The sequence below is a fragment of the Orycteropus afer genome, unplaced genomic scaffold (genome assembly GCF_000298275.1).
Source record: "Orycteropus afer afer isolate SDZICR_OR568_19922 unplaced genomic scaffold, OryAfe1.0 scaffold00020, whole genome shotgun sequence".
Taxonomy (NCBI): domain Eukaryota; kingdom Metazoa; phylum Chordata; class Mammalia; order Tubulidentata; family Orycteropodidae; genus Orycteropus; species Orycteropus afer.
This window is the reverse complement of record NW_006921607.1, coordinates 5427212-5449182: the sequence shown is the minus strand read 5'-3', so window position 1 is coordinate 5449182 and position 21971 is coordinate 5427212. Positions and strand designations below refer to the sequence as shown.

At 48.4% G+C, this 21971-nt stretch overlaps 1 protein-coding gene across 1 annotated transcript in view; it reads right to left on the bottom strand.

Moving 5' to 3' along the window:
- Positions 1-16983: 16983 nt before the first annotated feature.
- Positions 16984-21971, bottom strand: part of TCF15 (transcription factor 15) — a 5564-nt gene continuing 576 nt past the window's right edge. The window contains exons 2-3 of the mRNA XM_007934706.1: positions 21694-21969; positions 16984-17058 (exon numbers count right to left, since the gene is read on the bottom strand). Of these exons, the coding sequence (XP_007932897.1) occupies positions 16984-17058; positions 21694-21969 (351 nt within the window). The remainder of the gene's footprint in view (positions 17059-21693; positions 21970-21971) is intronic.

Below are 21971 nucleotides of genomic sequence, written 5' to 3'. Positions count from 1 at the left end.
GTCCATGGCATTTTCAGCGTTTTCTGAAAACTTCTGGCAGTTCATGGTATTTTCAGTGTTTTTGCAAACACCACAATTCAAAGGCATCAATTCATCTTCAGTCTTCCTTGTTCATGGTTCAGCTTTCACAAACATTTGAGGTGATTGAAAATACCATGGTTTGGGTCAGGCACACTTTTGACTGCAAAGTGACGTCTTTACGCCTTAACACTTGAAAGAGGTTCTTTTGCAGCAGATTTGATTTCTTGACTGCTGCTTCTATAGGTGTTGATTATGGATCCAAGTAAAATGAAATCTCTGATAACCTCAATCTTTTCTCTATTTATCATGATGTTGCTTATTGGGCTAGTTGTGAAGATTTTTGTTTTCTTCATGTTAAGGTGTAATCCACACTGAAGGCTGTAGTCTTTGATCTTCATCAGTAATGCTTCAAGTCCCCTTCACTTTCAGCAAGCAAACATGTGTCATCTGTATATAGTAGGTTGTTAGTGAGTCTTCCTCCAATCCTGATGCCATGTTCTTCTTGACATAGTCCAGCTTCTCAGATTATTTGTTCAGCATACAGATTGAATAAGTATGGTGAAACGATACAACCCTGACACACACCCTTTCTGATTTTTAAACCATGCAATATCCCCTTGTTCTGTTTGAATGACAGCCTCTTGGTCTATGTACAGATTTCTCATGAGCACAAGTAAGTGTTCTGAAATTCTCATTCTTTGCAATGTTATCCATAATTTGTTATGATCCACATAGTGAAATACTTTTGCATAATCAATAAAACACAGGTAAACATCTTTCTCGTAGTCTTTGTTTTCAGCCAAGAGCCATCTGATATCAGCAATGATATCCCTCATTCCATGTCCTCTTCTGAATTCTGGAAGTTCCCTGTCAATGTACTGCTGCAACTGTTTTTGATCTCCATGTATTTGCCTATTCTAGATATTTAATATAAGTGAGATCATACAATGTTTTGAGCAGACTATCTATCTGTTCAGTGTTGTATTTTATACGCTTTCCATGCATTATCTCATTTTGTTCCCTACCCCCAGCAACCCTAAGTAGTTACTACTTTTATCCCTATAATGCACATGAGGAAGTGAATGTCTGAGAGGCTAAAGTAAGATTCAACTGTAGTCCATTAGATTACAAATTCCATATCCTTCCCATTCCTCTTTGCTGTCTCTCTCTCTCATTCTTTGGGTGTATGGTTGTGTCACCGAGTCACTGAGCATAGGGGACAGGTAGGGGACGAGGTAGGGGAGTAGGAAGAGGAGACTCATAGATGACTCAGACACAACTATGCATTTACTGAAATGCAAGTTCCACTAAATTAGAGGTTTTCTCTGTATTCTGACTTAAATAGTACCTGGCACCTAGTAAGCGCTCAACAAATATTTGTTCTTTCTTGAATTATGTTGTTGTTGTTATGTGCCCTCGAATTGGACCCGACTCATAGCGACCCCTCCTTGGGTTTCCGAGGCAGTATCACTACGGAAGTAGATTGCCCTGTCTTCCTTCCGAGGAGTGGGTGGTGGATTCTTGAATTATATTACAAAGGAAATAGATGCTCCATTAGAATATAGATTCATTTGTTCTAACGATGTTGGTTCCTTGAGGTCAAAGGGCTACATTTAATTACCCTGAAGTCCCTGGAAGCTTCTAGCTCAGACTTAAGGAAGAGGACTTCTCCAACCCTGGATAGAGATTTGATGATTTGATGGAACCAGAGCAAGTGGGTTAGAGGGTTTGTGCTTGGTGTTGTTCAAAGTGGAGAAGGCTAAAGGTCAGATTGGACATCTGGGAGGAGGCCAGCAACAGCAGAGAGGCACAGGAAGGTCACTTGCAAGAGGGCTGCATTGGGTGAAGGGGCAGAGAAGAGTCTGCAAAGGAGGCAGCATGGACGGAGGAAGGGATGATTTAGTAATCACAGCTCTTCCATCAAGCATGCTCCAGAGCTCACACAGTGTCTTGGCCTTCCCTATCTCACTGGTGAGGAGAGATGGTGCCTGTCTGGGAGTGGGGAACATAGGGGGTGGAGAACCATCTTGAAAGCCACCAGCTGATTTCTACCAGAGGAGAAGGAACCTCATTGGTTTCTTCCCTCCCTCCCTTCTTTCTTATTCTGTTTAATTTGCCCACCTTCTTCCAGATATATATATGTGCCTACTGCCTTGGAAACCCAAGGAGGGATTGCTATGAGTCAGGTCTGACTTGATGGCATATAACAACAACAACAAGAACAAGGCATTTGACTGCTAACCAGAAGGCTGGCAGTTCAAACCCACTAGCCACTCCTTGGAAGACAGGTTGGGCAATCTACTACCATAGTGATACTGCCTCAGAAACCCAAGGAGGGGTCACTATGAGTTGGATCCAACTCGACAGCAATGGGTTTAGTTTTGGGGCCTTATATATATATATATATATATAATTTTCCCTTTTTTTTTAAAAAAATATATATGTATAGGTATATATAGGAACGGCTCTGGTGGCACAGTGCCTAAGGCATTTGACTGCTAACCAGAAGGCTGGCAGTTCAAACCCACCAGCCATTCCTCTGAAGGTAGATTGGGCAATCTACTTCATAATGATACTGCCTCAGCAACCCAGGGAGGGGTCACTATGAGTCCAATTCAACTGGAGGGCAGTGAGTTTGGTTTGGTTTGATATATATATATATATATATACACTTGTGTGTACACACACACACACACACATAAAACCCACTGCCATCGAGTTGATTCCAACTCATAATGACTCCAACTCATAGTGACCCCCATTGCGTTTCTGAGGCTGTAAATCTTTATGGAAGTAGATTAGACAGTCTTCCTTCTGTGGAGTGGCTGGTGGGCTTGAATCGCCAGCCATCTGGTTAGCAGTCAAATGCCTTAGGCACTGTGCCACCAGAGCTCTCTCTCTCTCTATATATATATATGTGTGTGTGTGTGTGTGTGTGTGTGTGTATAATGGGGGCCTACAGTGGTAAGCAGCCACTCCTTGGAAGGAAGATTGGGCAATCTACTTCCATAGTAATACCACCTTGGAAACCCAAGGAGGGGTTACCATGAGTCAGATCCGACTCCACGGCAGTGGGTTTTTTTGGGGTTTACAGTGGTAAGGAAGTCAGACAAGAGACAAGATCTTTGCCCTCATGGGACTTATGATTGAGCAAGACAGATATTACACAAATAAATACAGAAACAATCATATGTAATTAGTAAATATAGTCAAAGAGCACTGCTATAAAGAAGTAAAGGATGCTATGTTAGCATATTCATTATTTAGTAACTCAAGATACAAATATTTAACAAGAGGAATTATATATATTAGAAGATAACTTTTACAAAAGAGTAAAAGCATGCCTCTTGTTTAAACATGAAATGGACATGTGTCAAAGATTTTATTTAACTCATTAACTTATGAAAGAACCAAGCTAAAGAAACAAAAACAACAATTGCTGTGCAGTTCATTCCGACTCATGGTGACCTCAGGTTCAGAGTCAAGCTGCTCTCCATAAGGTTTTGAAAGGCTCATTCTTTTGGAAGTAGATTGCCAGGCCTTTCTACCTAGGTCCCTTTGAGTAGATTCAAACTGCCAACCTTTCAGTTAGTAGCTGAGTGCTCAGCCTTTTGTGCCACCCAGGGACTCCATGAGAGAGCCAGTAAGGTGTTAAAATGATTTGAAGGAGAATCCAAACAGCAGACACATATGTAAGTAATGACGAATGGTGAAAAAAATTTGCTAAGATGCACAATTGGCTACATCCAAGGGGCCTAGGGAGAGGATCTATTGGACCTCCAGCAGATAAAATGGGTTTGTATCTTTATGAACAAGAATTTTTTGTATTGCTGTCACTTTGTTATAACTTACAGAGAGATGTAGAGATCCCCAAACCCAGGCTCCTTCCTGCCTGGGATTGTGAAGGAGACACAGCTTAGCCCCTCTGTGGAAAGACACAGCCAGGTCACCATTTCCCAAGAGTGGGCTGGGTGCCACACGTTGTACCTAAGCTGCCGTTAAATAACCTTACAACCCAGAATGAGAACATTCCTTCCTTCCCAGTTTTCCTTCAATTTTTTTATTAAGGAGAACGTCTCCCTTGGATGCTGATTTGTTTTTAATGCCTTTCTTAACATTTCCTTCTTTTTCCTTTTAAAAGAGTAGGTCTCCGTTTTTAAACCTTCAGCAGGCAACTGTATCTGACCAGAATTTAATGACACTGTTTTGTTTTTATTGTACTTATTTTTATGGTTACCCTCTATTTATGGCATGAGATACTGGTTTTCCATTTATGGAGGGATCTAAAGTTTCCTTTTGAAATGAATATATTTATGGTCTTTTAAAAGGGTCCATTTAAAGAGAAAAATATTATGTAATTGGTAGAACAGGTGGTACCCAGACATGGAAAAAAATTTTAAACAGGTACATGATGGACTGAAAATGAGGTAATACCTCTCAGGTCAAGTGCTTCCCCCATTCTCATTTGACAGAAGGCAAGAGAGGCTTAGAGAAGGCAAGAGATTTTCTCAAGGTCACACTGATGATGACATGGACTGAGAACTGGGCATCTTGACTCCTCTCAGAAGCAGCAGAGCTGGTAGTCCAAAGCCCAAACCATAGACACAGCCTGTGTGCCAGAGGACTAGGGCAGAGCCCAGGGATGGAATTCACTCTCACCACCCGGCCACTGCACTGATCCAATGGTCAGGGTCCTCTGAGGCAAGTTAAATACAGGGCTTGTCCAGGACCTCCCTCTAAGACTCTCAGTGGACTCTATCCCTCTATATGGGATTCAGGGACTCCTGAAAACCCCACCTGTGGATGTAATAATGCCAAGACACCTTCCCTATGTGGCATGCCCATGGCTTTGGCTTTGGCCTGCCAGCTCTGGCTCTTTGGAGTTACATGTCCTTGGGCAAATTGTCTAATCTCATCAAGCCTTGGTTTTCTCATCTCTAAGATGGGGCTTGAGGGTGAGAAGAGGCTGGAGAGCTGCTCCAGGCTGGACTGGGTGGTGGGGAGCCATGGAATGGCTGTCACCAAGGAAGAACTGGTCAGAGTTGCCATGGAAAGAGCCCCTAGTGACTAGGGGAAGCCAGATTGGCAGGAGGCAAGGAGGCCAGTTGGGGTCACTTCAGTTATCTACATGAAAAATGATGACCTGGACTGGGTAGTGCTCACAGAAGTGAGCAGAAGAGGGCAGCCACTCAGAGAGATATTCAGGAAGCATAATTGAGATAACTGTACTGATGAAGTGTCTGATAGGGTGTGGAGAGAGGGAAGCTTTGAGCAGAAGGGCCGATTCATGTCTCTCCCTGTCCAACCCTCCACAGCTTACTCTTACATTACTCTTACAACCCAGCCCAAAGTTGTACCCTAGCATGTAAGCTCTGGCCGACCCATCACCCCATGTTGCCCGTCTTCCTTTGCTCTCTGGGCTCTCTTTGCTGTTCTTGGAACACTCCAAGCATGCTCCAGCCTCATGGCCTTTGCCCCTGCAATTCCATCTGCCTAGAATGCTCTTCCCCTAGACATCCTCAAGTCTTGCTCACCCCCTCCGTTCAGGTCTCTGCTCCAGTGTCACCTCCTCAGAGAGTCCTGCCCTGACCATCCCAACTAAAATAGTACCTCTCCCCCAACTAACTTTATCTCCTTTACTCTTCTTATGTTTTCCTTGTAACAGTTATTACTACCAGATGCTGACACTACTTTCTGTTTTTCATATTTACTACCCACCAGCCACTCCTCGGAAGGAAGGTTGGGCAATCCTACTTCCGTAGTGATACTGCCTTGGAAACCCAAGGAGGGGTCGCTATGAGTCGGGGGCGACTCCACGGCAAATAACAACAACAACAACAACAACCTGTTAACTTGAATGGAAGCTATAAAGATACAATGCTTTATCATTAGCCCTTCAATAGAGGCTGATAGCGTAGCGCCTAAGGCACTTGACTGCTAACCAGAAGGCTAGCGGTTCAAACCCACCAGCCATGCCTCAGAAAGAAGGTTGGGTGATCTGCTTCCATAGAAATACCACCTCGGAAACCCAAGGAGGGGTCACTATGAGTTGGATCCGATTCAGTGGCAGTGAGTTTGTTTTTTGGTTTCAATAGAGCCAGGCACATAGTAGATGCTCAGTAAATGCTTGTGGATAAATTAACTGAGGAAGTCTGCTCTCCCGGAGAAAGAGGATCGTGGCACTGTGGTTAAAGCATTGGGCTATGAACCAAGAGGTCAGTAGTTCAAACCCATCAGCCGCTCTGTGGGAGAGAGATGAGATAGTCTCCTTCTTTGAAGACTTCTAGCCTGTGGGAGCAGTTCTACTCTGTCCTGTAGGGTAGCTAGGAGTTGTAATTGACTCAGTGGCAGTGGGATTGGTTTTGGTTTCTGTATCCAAGGGGAAATATGGAAAAGTTTTGAGTATGGGACTAACGGGATCTAAAATATACTTTGGAAAGACCCTTTAGCTATTCTCTGCAGTGTTATTCACAAGAGAAAAGATTACAAACATCCTTAATGCCCCCCAAGAGTGGACTCATTAACTATATTACAGTATAGGCTTCCAAAGAAGGGAATATTACACATCTATAAAGATGAACAGGAAATCTCTCTATGCACTAATATGGAATGATCCCCAAGATATATTTTCAAGTAAATAAAGCAAAGTGAAAACAAGTGTATATAATAAGCTTCTACTTTTTTTTAAAAAAAAAAAAAGAGGAGGGGCAATAAAGATCTAGATTTGGCTCTTTATGCATAGATTGTCTTTGGTATGAGTCACAAGAAAATAGCAAATGGAAACCCTACTTCTTAGGGTTCTTAGGAGGGTTACGTGAGTTAATATCAGATAATTGCTTAGAACAGTACCTAGCACATAAAAAACAAACAAAACAAAACAACAACAACAACAAAAAACACCCAAACCCACTGCCAACAAGTTGATTCCAACTCATAGCAACCCCCACTGGATTTCTGAGGTGGTAAATCTTTATGGAAGTAGATTGCCGAGTCTTGCTTCCATGGAGTGGCTGGTGGGTTGTTCAAACCACCAACCTTCTGGTTAGCAGTCAAATGCCTTAGTCACTGCACTACCAGAGCTCCTCACCTAGCACATAGGAAGCACTACAGAAATTTCTGTGGAATAAAATGAAGAGTTGCCTCAGGGGATGGGAACCAGGTGACAGGCAGGGAAAGTGACTTACTCTCCATCTGATGTCCTTGGGTACCTTTTGAATTTGATATCATGGACAAATAATTATTGATAATTTTTAGATTTTCTTTTCCAGTTCCACAATGTCTATGTGTATATTTCAGTGACATTGATTCCATTCTTCATGTTGTGCAATGATTCTCACTATCGTTTTCCAAAACATTCCACCACTATTTACATCAACTCAATGCTCCTCAGCAAAACTCCTATTGTCCTTCTTCTGGTTCCTAGTGCCGCTCTGACAGGAATATGCCACCAATAGGATGGCTTGAACAAACAGGAGTTTATTCTTACACTTTGGAGGCTAGAAGTCTGAGTTCCAAGGGCCAGGCTCTAGGGGCTGGGTGAAAGCCCCTCGACCTTGGGCTTCAGCTCTGCCTCTTGCTCTTGGCCCAATGAAGCTAGAGGCATCTCTTCATCCAGGCAGCTACTGGCTGCTGAGGCTAACAAGCCCAAGGTCGACAAGTAAAAATGGCACAGTCCCGATGTTACCAAACCACATGGCAGGCCATTCATTCAAGTCCATTGAAAGTCCCAAGGTTGGCAGAGCATGGCAGGCTGCTGAACAATGACATGCAGGGTTCAAGTGTGCCATAAGCTAGAGACCATTCCCAAAGCTGCTGCTTATATACAGGAAGCAGACCACATCTCTAAAGCAACTACTCAGCTGCTTGTGGTAGATCCCACCATGGAGTTTATTGCCAGTCTCACCATGGGGAATAACTACCATCAGCTGCCCAGCCACTCAACCAGGCCCAGCTAAGTTAACATACTTAACCACCACAGTCCGCCTTCCTTTCACCCCTGGTAACCACTTATATCTATGTTGTTGTTGTTATGTGCCGCCGAGTCGCACCCGACTCATAGCGACCCTCCTTGGGTTTCCGAGGCAGTATCACTACGGAAGTAGATTGCCCCATCTTCCTTCCGAGGAGTGGCTGGTGGGTTTGAACCACCAGCCTTCTGGTTAGCAGTTAAGTGCCTTAGCCACTATGCTACCAGAGCTCCCTATGGTGTCTGTATATTTGCTCATCTTATATAAGTGAGATCATACTGTATTTGTCCTTTTGTGACTGACTTATTTCGCTCAGCAGAATGTTTTCTAGGTTCGTCCTGGTTGTAGCATGCATCAGGACTTCATTTCTGTTTATGGCTGAGTGTATCAATAATATTTTAAAGTTAAAATTAGAAGTATCTAGCTAGATAAATTATCTGAGGGGCCAGAGACTGGATGGGACGCCCTCCCAGCGTCCCTGGAATGAGCTGTCATTGGTTGAAAGCTGCACTGTGTGGTGTGAGAAATCAGGCTGGGTAGGAGAGGGGGGAGGGAAACACCAAAACACCCACACCCCAGGGCCCACTATAAAAAGCACATTTAAAAACACCAGACTGGAAAAGTTTTTATTATTATTTTCTTAAATAGCAAAAGCACGTCCCCCCAGGAGGCGGGTTGCAGCTGTGGCCACGGCAGTTCCCAGGTGATGTCAGTCCTGGCCCGGTGCCAGCCCCGGCCCCTTGGAGACAGTCTTGGTGGGTTCAGCTTGACTGTTTTTCCTTCCTGAGACTTGTGGACACCTTCCTGTCTCAAAGAAAGCAGCCTTTCCAGGGCTTTCTGAGAGCCAGGGAAGGAGGAGGCGGTGGGGCTGGGCTGAGAGGGGGAAGGAGCAGACTGGGGTGGAGAGGGGGAAGAGGTGGAGGGGGGAGGGGAGGAGGCTGTCTCAAGAAGCAGTGAGGGTAGAGATAAGAGTGAAGCATCTGGCTCAGCTCCAAAGTGGCTCCTGAACCATCCCACAGTGGGCGTGAGGGATGTGTTGTTCCTTGGGAGTCCAAGGCCCGCCTTCCTGACCCCATCCTTTCCCTGCCTTGGCTGCTGCCTGGGGGAGGCATTGGGGTGGGGTGGGGTTGGGGGCAAGAGACGTTCCCACGGAGTTTTCAGCTGGTCAGCCTTTCTCCCTCCCCAGGCCCTGGGCCCATCCCTCCTTGATTCGCCAGGATTAGAGGCCCATTTCTAGTATCTTCCAAGCATCCAGGCAGTGAGTTTTCTGCAGATCGGATGAACCACTGAGCTGGAGGCTGAGATCTGCTCTGCACTTCTGGCTATGTGACCTCAGGCCGGTCACTGCTCTTCTATGAGTGCCATCAGTGAAGTGGGTGAAATCCACCTTGCAGGGTGGTCGTGCAGACTGGGTGAGATAGCACAGCACCTCTCAGTCCTTCATGAAATATCTGCTGAGCATCACTGCGTGCTGGCAGTGTGTGAGATGTTGGGGATGCCGGGTGGAGGGAAGGAGAGGGGTGGGGTGGGGAGGGGAGGGGAGCCCTGCCCTCACTGGCCTGCACCTGGCTCAGTGCTGACTGTGGGGTTAATCCCACAGTGTCTGCAGCCAGAAGGCGTGGTGGAGTAGGGCTCTGGACCCAGCTCTGTGGCCTGGGCAGAGTTTCCCCTGCATGGGAAGCTTAGCATGAGGCAGCAGAGCGGGGTCCCAATCCTGGCTCTGCCATTTGGTGGCTGTGTGACCTCAGGGAACCAAGAAGGTAGTAACAGCACCTGCCTCCTTGGGCAAGGGAGTTACAGTGCTCTGACAGGTACCTGGCACAAAGGCAGGGCTAGCAAGCGTTATCTGTTACATTTATCCTCTGTCTAAGGCAGATACTATTCACAGGGTGCTCAAAGGTATGTCAGAGACTATGGGATTATGTTATATTCTAGAGGTGGATGGGGACCACAGGTGCCTATCATCCATGCTGATGCAGGAGCCAAGGGGAACTTTGTCCTTTGCAGAACCTTTCACGCTGGGCAGGCTCTTGCCTCTGGAAGATGATCCTGAACGGCTCTGGTCTCCAGTCACATGTCCTCACGTGTCTTGAAAGCACCCATCATGTATATATTTGTATATATTTTTCCTCTGAGCCTACCTTCTCCATAGACTGTCACCTCCACCATCTCCACATCTATCTCTTCTGTGACCATCCCTAGAACTCGGCTTAGGGCTTCTCCACAGAGAAGTCCAATCATGTCTGATGACTGGCTGAGGACAGAGCCCATCCTGCCCTAACCTGGGATGGTGACATTAAACTCTAGCCTGTGCCTCCTGCTGAGATTTGCCTCCTTGCTATGACTCGGGTCGTGAGCTCTGGAGCTAGACACCCTGTGGTTGGAATCCCGGGCTGTGTCATTGTCTAGGGCATGACCTTGGGCTTGGTTTTCTAGTCTATGAAATGGGGATAACATCAGTACATGGGTTGTTGCAAGAATAAGTGGAGCCATTCATGTAAATCACTCAGAGGTGGGGCCTTGGAATACTGAGTTCTCAGCAATGCCAGTTACTCTCATTCTTACCAATGCTGTGGGGTTGTCACCAGGCAATGGAAGCAGTGATTCGGACACCTGGAATCTGGTTGTGGCTCATCTCTGACTCCCTGTGTGACTGGGTCTCAGTCTCCCTGTTGGTGACCTGAAGTGTTCTGAGGGGCTGAGCTCCAGAGGCCTTTCCATTTGGACATTTCAAGAGTCTGTCTTGGGGCTTCTCCAGGTCTGGGAGATGTGGGTTTTGTTACCCACCCCTGGGGGACTCTGATTCTGTAGATGAAGGCTGGCCCTGGCCTCCTGTGGGCACATTCAGGCAGGAGCAAACACCCAGGTTGGGGGTAGGCCCTTTCCCCTCTTATTAGGGGAACCCAGATCCAAGGAAGCCCTCCCAGCACTAGGAACGTGCTTGAGGGTATCTGGGATATGGTTGAGAGCCCAGTGGGGTTCTATAGCTGGAATACCTGATTCAAATCCACTCACTTGCCAGCCAATGTGTGACTTTGGACGAGCTCTTTAGCATCCTTGTGCCTTAGTTTCTTCATGTGTAAAATGGGGGCAATAATAGCACATACTCAAATTGTTGAGTTGTTGTTGTTGTTGTTATGTGCCATCGAGTCGGCCCCGACTCATAGCAACCCCTCCTTGGGTTTCCGAGGTGGTATCACTATGGAAGTAGATTGCCCAACCTTCCTTCCAAATTGTTGAGTTGTTGTTGTTGTTATGTGCTGTTGAGTCAGACCCAACTCATAGTGACCCCTCTTTGGGTTTCGGAGGCAGTATCACTACGGAAGTAGCTTGCCCCATCTTCCTTCCGAGGAGTGGCCGGTAGGTTTGAACTGCCAGCTTTCTGGTTAGCAGTCAAGTGCCTTAGGCACTATGCTACCAAAGCTCTTAAATTGTTGAGTAGTCTGTATTAATTTATGTAAAGTGCATAGACTGAGGGCTGGCACATGATAGGCCCTCAAAAAATCAGGCATTTCTCCAAGCCTGAAAGATCTGGGTATTCAGAGAAAACCAGTTTCTAAATTTTACCTAAATTGTATTTTCTTCCAATGAGGCCAGTCTGTTCCAATTTTCAAAGCCCTCTCTGGTCCACCATGTGCAAGCTGAAATAAGGAAAACCAAGGCTCAGAGAGGGGCAGACATCCACCCTGGGTCACACAGGAACAGTGGCCAAACTAGACAAGGCTTAGGTCTTTCTGCCTTCCAATTCATCCACCCTGAGCACCTCCCCAGTTTCCAGGCCCTGCTGGCCTGCCCTCTGACCCTGGCCCCCTGGGAGTCTGATCCCAGGCCCGTGGGGTCTGCAGATCTGGTCTGGATTAGACACGCTGAGAAGCAAACGCCAGCCCCCTCCTAGCCAGCAGCCCGGTGGGACCTAGGCTCACAGCTGCTGAGACTCACAGGGACATAAATCACAGTGGCAGGGGCTTGGGGGCTGGGACCACCTTAGCCTCCCGAGGGGCACAGGGGCCTGAGAGTCATGGGCAGGGACTCCTGGGTCCTTGGGAGTGTTTTCCATCTTCTGTTGGGCCAGGTGAAGTCAAAGGGTGGGTCAAAGGGGCTTGGAGACCATCTGGCAGGCCTCACAGCATACAGGCCAGGATCCTGACTTTGTTTTAACTTTTCCTTTTATAATTATGCATAAAGAGAAGTACAGCAAGAATAGTACAGCAAACTCCAGTATACCCTTTACCTGGATTCACCGATTTCTAAGATTTCTAAGTATGCCCCATTTGCTTTTCCTTTTCCTCTCTCACATGTATTGTTAGTAGTATTAGGATTAACCATTTGAGAGGATGTTACTTTACACTCTTCTCTCCTTAATGTACCAGGAAGTATTTCCAAAGCACAAGCATAGTCTATTATGAAACCACAGTGCTGGTTATTAAATATAGAAAATGCCACCTTGGTACAATACTTGCTTGTTCATGTTCCAACTTTGTCAGTTGTCTCAATAATGTCCTTTATAGCATTTCTTCCCTCTAGTACGACTCCATCCAACATCATGTATTACATTTAGCTGCGTAGGTCTAGATTTCTGACATCACCTCACACGCAGTGAAACACACAGGAGCTGAGATGCAGATGGGGTTGAACAGAGACATTCAGCTTTACACGTGTGTCCTGTGAATGGATATTTTTGTAAATCTTCTAATGACTTCCTGTTCTCACATAAAGCATTGTGCTTTTGACTGTGTGTGGGTGGTTAAGAGTTAACTGGATAAATATACCAGTTTAGAAGTCTGTTTTGTGGTGTTTTTATTTTTGAATCTAATTTAAGGAAACATAAAATGGAAGTGTTCTGAGCCAATGAGGGGGACCTTAATCTGGTGGGGGACCCCTAGGCTGGAGGGAGGGGTCTTGCTTTCTTAGAAATGCTGTGCAACCTTGGCTCATCATTGTCCCTCTCTGGGTTTTGTTTCCTCATTGCCATGGGTGACTCCAAGGCCTTCCCGTTTGGAATTGTGGAATTAGAGAATCAAGCTCTGCATGGAGAGATGGGAGATTTGGGTTCCTAGCCAAGCAGGACCAGGGATTCTTGGGGCGTCTTAGGCAGCCTGCATCTTCTCTCTGGATTCAGTCTTCTCATCATGGAGTAATGAACTCTGAGGTTGTTCTGCTCATGCTCCGTGTATCTGAGAGGGTTTGGGTGGAGAGCGTGGACTACAATTTAGCCTCTCCTCTCCCTGCCCCCGTGGTGGTGCAAACATTTAATGTGCCTGGCTGCTAACTAAAAGGCTGGAGGCTCGAATCCACCCAGAGGCACCTCAGAAGAATGGCCTGGTGATCTACTTCCAAAAAATCAGCCATTGAAAACCCTGCAGAGCATGGCTCTCCTCTGACATACATGGGTTGGCCATGAATTGAAATTGACTCGGCGACATCCGAGTTTTGTGGCAGGACCAGAGTTGATGTTCCCATCCCTCAGCCCTCGTTTCTTCTCCCTAGACTCCTTTACTCCTCTGCCTCCAAGTCAGGAAGCCTAGAGAGGCCTGGATGGGCTGGTCCCTCCTGAAAGCAGAAAGTGTGTGTGTGTTGGAGAGGGCAGGAAAGTGGTCTCCAGAGATACTGGCCCACCTCTCCTGAGTTATGTGCTGGGCTGACTTTGTAGCTCACAAAGTTTCATGGACATTAACTGTCCATTACCCAGAAGTGATGTTCAAGGAAGACAGCAAGTTGTGAAGTGTGCAGAATGGAGCACTATGCAGCCATGAAAAAGCACAAGGCAACTCCTTCTATCCTGGAGGGTCTCTGAGATGAATACCAAACCAAACCAAACTCACTGCTGTAGAGTTGATTCTGATTCAAAGCAACCCCCATTGGGTTTCCAAGGCGATAAATCTTTACAGAAGTAGATTGTCCAGTCTTCCTTCCATGGAGTGCCTGGTGGGTTTGAACCACCAACCTTCTGGTTAGCAGTCTGATGCCTTTGGCACTGTGCTACCAGAGCTCCTTCTGAGATGAACAGTTAAGGCCAAAAAAAAGTCCAAGTGCAGAACTAAATGCTTCCCCACTTGTGGGGGAAAATATGTATGTAATTTACTTATACATGCAGACTATCCCTGTAAGAATCCATAAGATCTTGATAATGCTGATTACCTCTGAGATCTAGATCTGAGTGTGGGGTAGGGGGAAGGAGAATCATGATCTGTTTATTCCCTTTTGTATCCTTTGAATTGTGAGCTCTGTAACAGTATCATTTATTTCAAGAGAGATACAATTGGAAAAACCAGTACAGGCATGGAAGAGGGGCCCTAAAGTGCTGGTAATGTTACATTTCTTGATCTGCACACCGGGGACACAGGTGTGCTGTTTGTGAAAATCACTGTGCTATACACTTACGTGTGCACTTTTCTGAATGTATATTATACTCTGATAAGAAGTTTTAAGTTACTAGGCTGTAAATGGTAATTTCTCAAAAAATATGTGTTTAACAAGAACTCTAAAGAGCTACAGTTGACTTGTGGTTGTCTTCAGGATGGGTGGTATTTCAGCAGTTTCAATTTTTTACAATGAAAATATAAGCAGAAAAACCTATGACTATGTCTTCAGAAACAGTGATCCGTATAAAGCATTTCTGGAAGGACACACAGGAAACGGCTAACAGTGATTGCCTTTGAAAGGGGGTAGGAAGAGCTCACTCTTCACTGCATACCATTGGATACTTGAATTATTTATGTGAATTAACCTGAATTATTTACCCACTGCACCAGTGGTCTATTAAAAACTATTTAGCAAAACAAAACTATTCTCGTTCTGTCCCAGCAGCACTTGCTGGGACAAGACTGGGCCAGGGCGAAACAGAGAAGTCAAGCAACTTCTCGGGGATCACCCAGCAAATCTGGTGGCAGAAGTGGGCCTCCAGCTCAGAGCAGCCAAGTGTCTGCTCTGCCCCCACTCCCAGGTTTCCTGCCATTGACCAGGCCAGTCCTTTTCCTGAGCCTTGGCCAGGGGCAGCCTGTACCTGGACCAGGGTAGGGGCTGAGAGTGCAATGTGCTTTCCTAATTAGCTCCTGAACAGGCAACGGTGGCTTTGCTGGGACACAGGATAGGCAAGGCCAGTGTCCTGGAACACAGGGGAAGTGAGGTAGAAGGTACTTGGAATGCTCTCCTGGGCGGGTCCCTGGCCCCTGGGGGCCCTCCTTCCTCTTCTCATACCAAAGGGGCTGAGCCAGGGGTGCTGGTCACCCCATCAGAGTCTGGCACAATGCCTGGCTTACAGAGCGTGCTTGGTAATCTAATGATCTGCAAAATGGGCAGCCTTACTTCAGGCTCCGTCAGAGGGACAAATGCAGTGAGGTGGCAGAGGGGACATGAGCATGGACTCTACAACCAGACTTCAGTCACTAAATAAAAGTGTTAAATGAATTTTTAGGTAGGCATTTGAACACACCTTGGTGAGCAAAGGAGGGTTGCCTGGCCACTCAGGGGCCTCTGTGGCCCCTTCTCCCTGCCTTCCCTCCTTCCAGCCTTCTGAGCTTCTCAGGTCCTGGCCTCACAGGGACAGAGCCCCAGCCAGAAAGAGCCAAGAACATCTGGCTCTATTGACTGGCTGTCCCATCACGATCCTGGCTGGATCTGTCAAATGGCAGTAACAGTTGCCCCCACCTCCTATGGATGCTGGGAGAGTAACTGGGGCTGGGCCTCCATCTTGGCAACACAGAGCAGAGGAGAAAGCTTGCTTTGGCTTTTAAGGTGAATAGACCTCAGGTCAACCATTGCCCTGCCCCGTGCCTTTGGGTGCCATCAGTTCTCCAAATCATCTCAGCTGGCATGTGTATGAATATCATCCTGCAGGCTGGGCACAGCGAGCCAATGATGCAGCACCTGTATGGAGCACACAGTAGATGCTCAACAGTCTGCTAAAAACATCCCTTCGTATTAACTCATTTGCACATGTGGAAGACTGCATGCATATGCAGCTTTTGTGTTAACAGAAGACTGGAAACAACCTAAATGCCTGTTACAGGGAACGGGCCAAACGCAGCACATGCAAGAAGTGAATAAGCAATCCTTACTAAAGCAATGAGGACACCGTTTATGTACTGATTTGGGTAGACAGTCAAGCTATACTATGGGGTAAAAAAAGCAAGGAGCAGAAAGTGTGTCCAATGCCCCACCATCTGTATGAAGAGTGGGAGAAACCGAATGTTCGTGTGTATTTCCATATTTGCTTAATCATTCACAGGGAGACTGAGGTGCTGCAAGGAGAACCAGGTGGCTGGGAGACAGGGGTGAACAGTGATTCTTCACCCTTTATGTTCTTGTACCTTTCGGACTTTGAACCATGTGAATGACTATGTTCCTTATTCAAAAATAAACAAAATTAAGATTCCTTTAGCAACCACATCAGACACCCAGCAGGTGTGTAAGAACATTTGATAAGTGAGAGATGGTGAGCAAAGTCTGACTGTTTCTACCTCCAGAGAGGAGGAGTGCCCCGCCTCTCCCAGCCCCACCCTCTCTAGGGTGCAGAACAGCACCTGTGACACTGTGCCTCTTCCTAGGTTCAGGAGAGTGGCCACCTCTGGCCCCTGAGGTCCCCAGGCCCTTTCCGTCCTCAGTTGGGAACATCTTTTTATTTAAAAAATATCTTTTATTTTAAACCCACCAACTCTTTCTCTCATGCACACACACACACGCACGCACACACACGTGCACAGCCACGCACACACCCTCCATCACCAACAGTCTTTGTTTTTCTAAAAGTTCTGCCTTGTCTCTGATCAGCTGGGGCCGGGCTCCACTGGACGGGTCCTCACAGCTCTTCGGGGTGGGATCAGGATATCCCAGGGGCCCTGCCCACAGGGTCAAGGGCCCAGGCCATTGTCCCCTGATCCCTGCACAAAAGAGGGGCAAGTTTGGCTCCTAGGGTCTTCCCCCCTGTCCAGCCAGTGCTGGCTTCTGGCCTCCTTCTCTGGGGTCTTGCTTGGAGCAAACGCTGCAGGGCCCAGGTTCATCTCCGTGGCACTCGAAGGGGGGCCACGCCCCTCACCTTCAAGCAGCTGCCCCCCACGTCACGACGGCCACCCTGTGGGAGGGAGAAAGAGGTGTTGGGAGGTTGGGTCAGGTCACAGGGAGCACTAGAACTAACCTGCATCCAACAGGAGGGGACTTGATAAATAAAACCACCTTCAAGCACATAATAAAGTTTTCTGCAGCAGAAAGTAGAGGAAATTCTGGACTGATAGGGAATGACTGTCGAGATAACATTATTGAAGGACAAAAGCAAGGTGCAGAACTGAGTAAACGCGCGCTTCCGTGTGCTGGAATTTCTAGAGAGAAAGGTACACAGGAAATTGCAAATGGGTTTCCTCAGAGGAGGGGATTCAGTGACTGAGAGGCAGGGTGGGAGAGAAGTTTTTTTATTCTATATACTTTTATACCTTTTTCATTTCTTCCCCATGTGATTACTTTTTTAAATTCAATATACTTTAAAGCATAACATTTTATTACGTTAAAGGGCAGGAGCCCCCACTGCCTGGCCATATACTCAGTGGCTCACTCATCGACCTTCTGGTCTCCCAGCCTTCACTCAGGGAATTTCTTCTGACAGGAATATGTCCTCTGTTCCTGTCTCCCTCCAAAGGTATCTCTGCTCTTGGAACCACCTAGCACTCACTGCACCTTTCTGAGGACATCCCACGGGGATAAACTCAGAAGGGGAAGATGGGGTCTCTTCTTTGTCCCTCATTAGGTGGGAGCTCATGAGCTGGCAGGAAAAAGGAGGTCTTCATTCTGTGGTCCCAGCCCTAGTCCAGGGCCTGGCATGCAGCAGGCGCCAATCAGTGCTGCTTCAGTGAGTGGTGTCTACTGGAAGACCAGCTAATGATGGCAAGCCCTGAAGCCACTGGCCCCTCACCCCTCCGGCGAGCAGTCTCTGCCTGCCTGCCCAGATATATTACCTGCCCAGATAATATTATATTCCGAGGTCTGACATGTGGGGGTTTCATCCTCACTGTAAACCAGAGAGGTCACAGACGCTACGGCATCCCCTCTAGAGAGGCCTCGGTCAGCTGAGTGAGGGGCCCAGTGGCTCCAGTGAAAGAGATGGGCTGGAGATCCATGTTGCCCAACAAACTGTTCTGTTTCCAGGACACGGGTCTCAATCCCACTGTTAAGCCTCCCTCCCACCCGAGCCTGGCTAGGAAATGATGGAACAGGCATCGTTCTCACCCCGTCTAGAGAAAAAACTAGCCATCTGGGAGATCCGCACCCTGCCCTCTGTCCCCCTTCACCCCTGGGCCCAGGTTGGGGCAGCTCCATCCAGATGTGAGGCCAGCCTCCCTCGAGGCCCTTCCGCCCCGGGACAGCATGTTCATTCACAGGCTGGGCTATTTTGAGGGCTGAGGACACGGTCCCAGCAGAGCTTGGGGCTTGGGCTTCTCAGATAAATTCTGGCAGAAGGGGCTGAGCAAGGCAGATGGGGGCAGGAAGAGGGAAGAACAGTGCTGAGGGAGGGGACAGAACCAGCCTCTCACCCCTTCACTCTAAGTCCTCAGGGACAGAGGGCCACCTCCACTCCAAGCGTCCAGGTCATCTGGATATTGAGGTTCCATGAGAGCGCTGGCTCTATTCATTTCCCTGAACCTGTTTCTTCATTTATGAAAATGGGAACAAAATGATTTTACTTGCCACCCCAGGGTGCTGTCAAAGTGGTGAAAGAGGTAAAACTGCCAAGAGCACCCAGAAGATGTCTTGACCAGGCCCTAGTTCCTTTGTTCGAGGGTCTCTGGGAAGCACTGTGGTTAGGAATTGGGATCTGGAGTTAGACCAACCTGGGCTTGAATTCCTGCTCTGCCATGGACTACCTGCTAGCACTCAGGCAGTGACTTAAGCTGTCAGCCTCAGTTCCCTATCTGGAAAGTGCAGTCACTGTGAGGCTCACACAGTCAACACAGCTAAAGCCCTTAGCACAGTGCCAGGAACACAGTGAGTGTTCAATGAATGTTTACAAGTGGTATTATCAACAGCAGCTGGTACCCTCCCCTCCTCATCCTACCCACCCTTCTGCACTCTGAGCTGGGTACCAACAGGGGAGGGCCTCACAAGATGATTCTATTCAACCTCCACCTCCAGGAGATAAAAGGGGAAACAAGGCAGAGACGAGAACGCTTCTCCTTCTCCTGCCTGCTACTTCTACTACAGGGTGCCAGATCGAACCCTTACTTCAACTGAAGATGCCATAGGGAAGTTTCTATGATGTTGTTGTTATGTGCCATTGAGTTGGACACGACTCATAGCGACCCCTCCTTGGGTTTCTGAGGTGGTAGCACTACGGAAGTAGATTGCCCAACCTTCCTTCCAAGGAGTGGCTGGTGGGTTTGAACCACCAGCCTTCTGGTTAGCAGTCAAGTGCCTTAGGCACTACGCTACCAGAGCTCCCAACAGTTTCTTTGGTGACCCCCAACTCTAGATAGCCAGAATGGGAGGGAGCTGGTAGCTCGTGGTAAAGGGATATGGTCTGGGAACTTAGAATTCTCTGGCCCCCAAAGCTCAGAGCCTACTCAGGGCTCCTCAAGACAACCAGTTTTCTTCCAGTTGAGTGTTCAAGGGACCAGAGCTGGCCAGGAGTGCCCCTTTAACCGACTCCCAGAGGAGACTGTGGAGTTGAGTGCATGGTTTCTACAGCCAAATTTGGATGGGTTCTTAGCCCCACAGATAGATTCCAGGGGGGCACCCAGGCACAGGCAAGACCCAGTGAGCTGTGGGATAGCCTGAGGCCTGCAGAGGAGCCCCCCAGCTCCTTGTTATGGGCATGGGTATGTGGTAGACACACCTCCTACAGACCCTCCCACATCAACCTTTCCCACTTCCCATTCAGGCAGCCCTGAGTTCAAATCCTGGCTTCATCCCTGGCTGTGTGTCTGTGAGCCAGTGTCAATGACTCTAAGTAGGTATAGAAAACCACAGTTGCTCCTTCCCTAGTGTTAAGGATTTTAATAATAATAACGACACATTAAGTATGCTCAGCACAGGTGATCGGGGCTCAGAGAGTGTGACTGTCCTCCCTGGGCAGTCTCCGTACCTGCACTGTGCTCCCTCCACCTTGAGCTTCTTCCCACTTTCTTCTCTTGGTCAGGCTTCTGCCCTGGCTCTCACTGTGCTCTACCTCCAGAGCACCCTCCCTACCCTCTTGACTACCTCCATTGCTAAGCATCCTTGAGGAGTCTAGCATAGAGGCCTTGTCAGCTCTCATCTTGAGTCGGGTGCTTCCCTTTGTGCCCCTTCCTCCCCATCTTTGCTTATCACACCACAGCATCCTTGTCTTTGTGTTCCTGACTGAGTTCTGACTTGGTACTGAGTTCCAGACTGTGGTGGGAACCCACAACCTGCTTCCCTGGGTATGTTCTCAGTGCCCTAAACGAATGAATGCATGAAAGGCGCCTAAGGTGAGCCCAGCTTCACATCCCAGCCTGGGCACTGACAGGCCCACAGCCGGGAGTGGCAATGCTCTGAGAGAGGGTACAAGTCTGAGGCTAAGAAGACTGATTCAAACTGAAGCTGACATGGGTGTGAGAGGCCAGGCCGGGGGGTCTGATGAGCAGGTGAGGGGTGATCTAAGGCTGCCCCTCAGACCAGTGGGGACACAGAAGACATCCCAAGGGACCTAAGGCAGGCACGAGAACCAAGGACTGGGGAGTTAGAAGGCCTCCCTCCAGTCCCCCATGCCCTGTCACTAGTAGGCAAAAGGCTGTGGACCAGTCAGGACTCTCTCAGCTTCAGTTTCCCCAGATTAAAAGGCAGCTGCTGGATCCAAAGCTGTCACTCAGGCTTCCTCACAGTAGGAAAAGCCCAGGTCAGAAAGGGAGAGAGATTAGGGCTGAAGCGGGCTCCCTGGGGCCAGGCAAGAGGAGAACCACCTTTCAGCTGACTTTAAAGTCAGTGCACACTGCTACCCCATCCACTCCCTGCCAGCTGGGCTTATAACACTAGGACACTGTGCCGAAGCTTAACTGCGGCTCTGCCCAGCCCCGCAACAGTGCCCCCATCATTCTATCCCTTTAGGGCTGGATATTCTCAGGGGACTCCTTTCTACTGATTATCAGCTAGTGAGCTCAGGCTTGGGCTCAGGCGAGGATATGTGTCCCCTTTTCTTCTCAGTTGCTTGCCCTTGGGTTAGGTCTTAGGATGGAGGCTATCAATTCGAGGTGGGGGTAGCTCAGGGCACCATGTACCCAGCTAAGCAAGAGCCTGTGCTCCACTTCGCAGCTGAGGAAATGTGCGTGTGGGATTCTGACGCTCCAGCCTCAACAGTGTGACAAGACCCGTAGAAGAACGACCTTCCTGGCAAAGTTCTTGCGAAGGTAAAACAGAACGAGAAGAGCACCAAGCATACAATATAATAAGAGTCCCATAAAAGATGGCTTTGTTATTATGGCCTTAGGCCCCTGCCCCAGAAGGGGGCCATCCCAGGACACCTTCAGTTGCACAGTGTTGCTCAATGAGCAGTCTCCATCCGCTAAACCATGCCAGAGTTCTGGGATTCCCTGCACGCCTCCAGTTTAAGGGACCCTAACACCAAGATCGGGGCCCTGGGCGACGCACCTCCACTAACTCCACGCCTCTTCCTTTTCGCTTCACCGGGGTCTCTGCCCTTTGCCCTCCAGAGGTCCGGTTCCCCGCTAACCCCCGACCCCGCGGTACCGGGACGCCACGCACTCACCCCCTTGCGCTGGTTGCTGAGGCAGAAGGTGCAGATGGAGCGCGGCTGGCGGCTGCCGTCGGTGGCGGCGGAGAGCGTGCTCTTGGCACCGCCAGCGGCACGGAAGCACGGCTGTCCGTCGTCGGCCGCGTCGCCCAGCAGCAGCACGTTGGCCAGGTGCGCGATGTAGCTGGACGCCAGGCGCAGCGTCTCGATCTTGGACAGCTTGCGGTCCACAGGTTCGGTGGGGATGAGGGTGCGCAGCGCCGTGAAGGCCGTGTTCACGCTCTGCGTGCGGT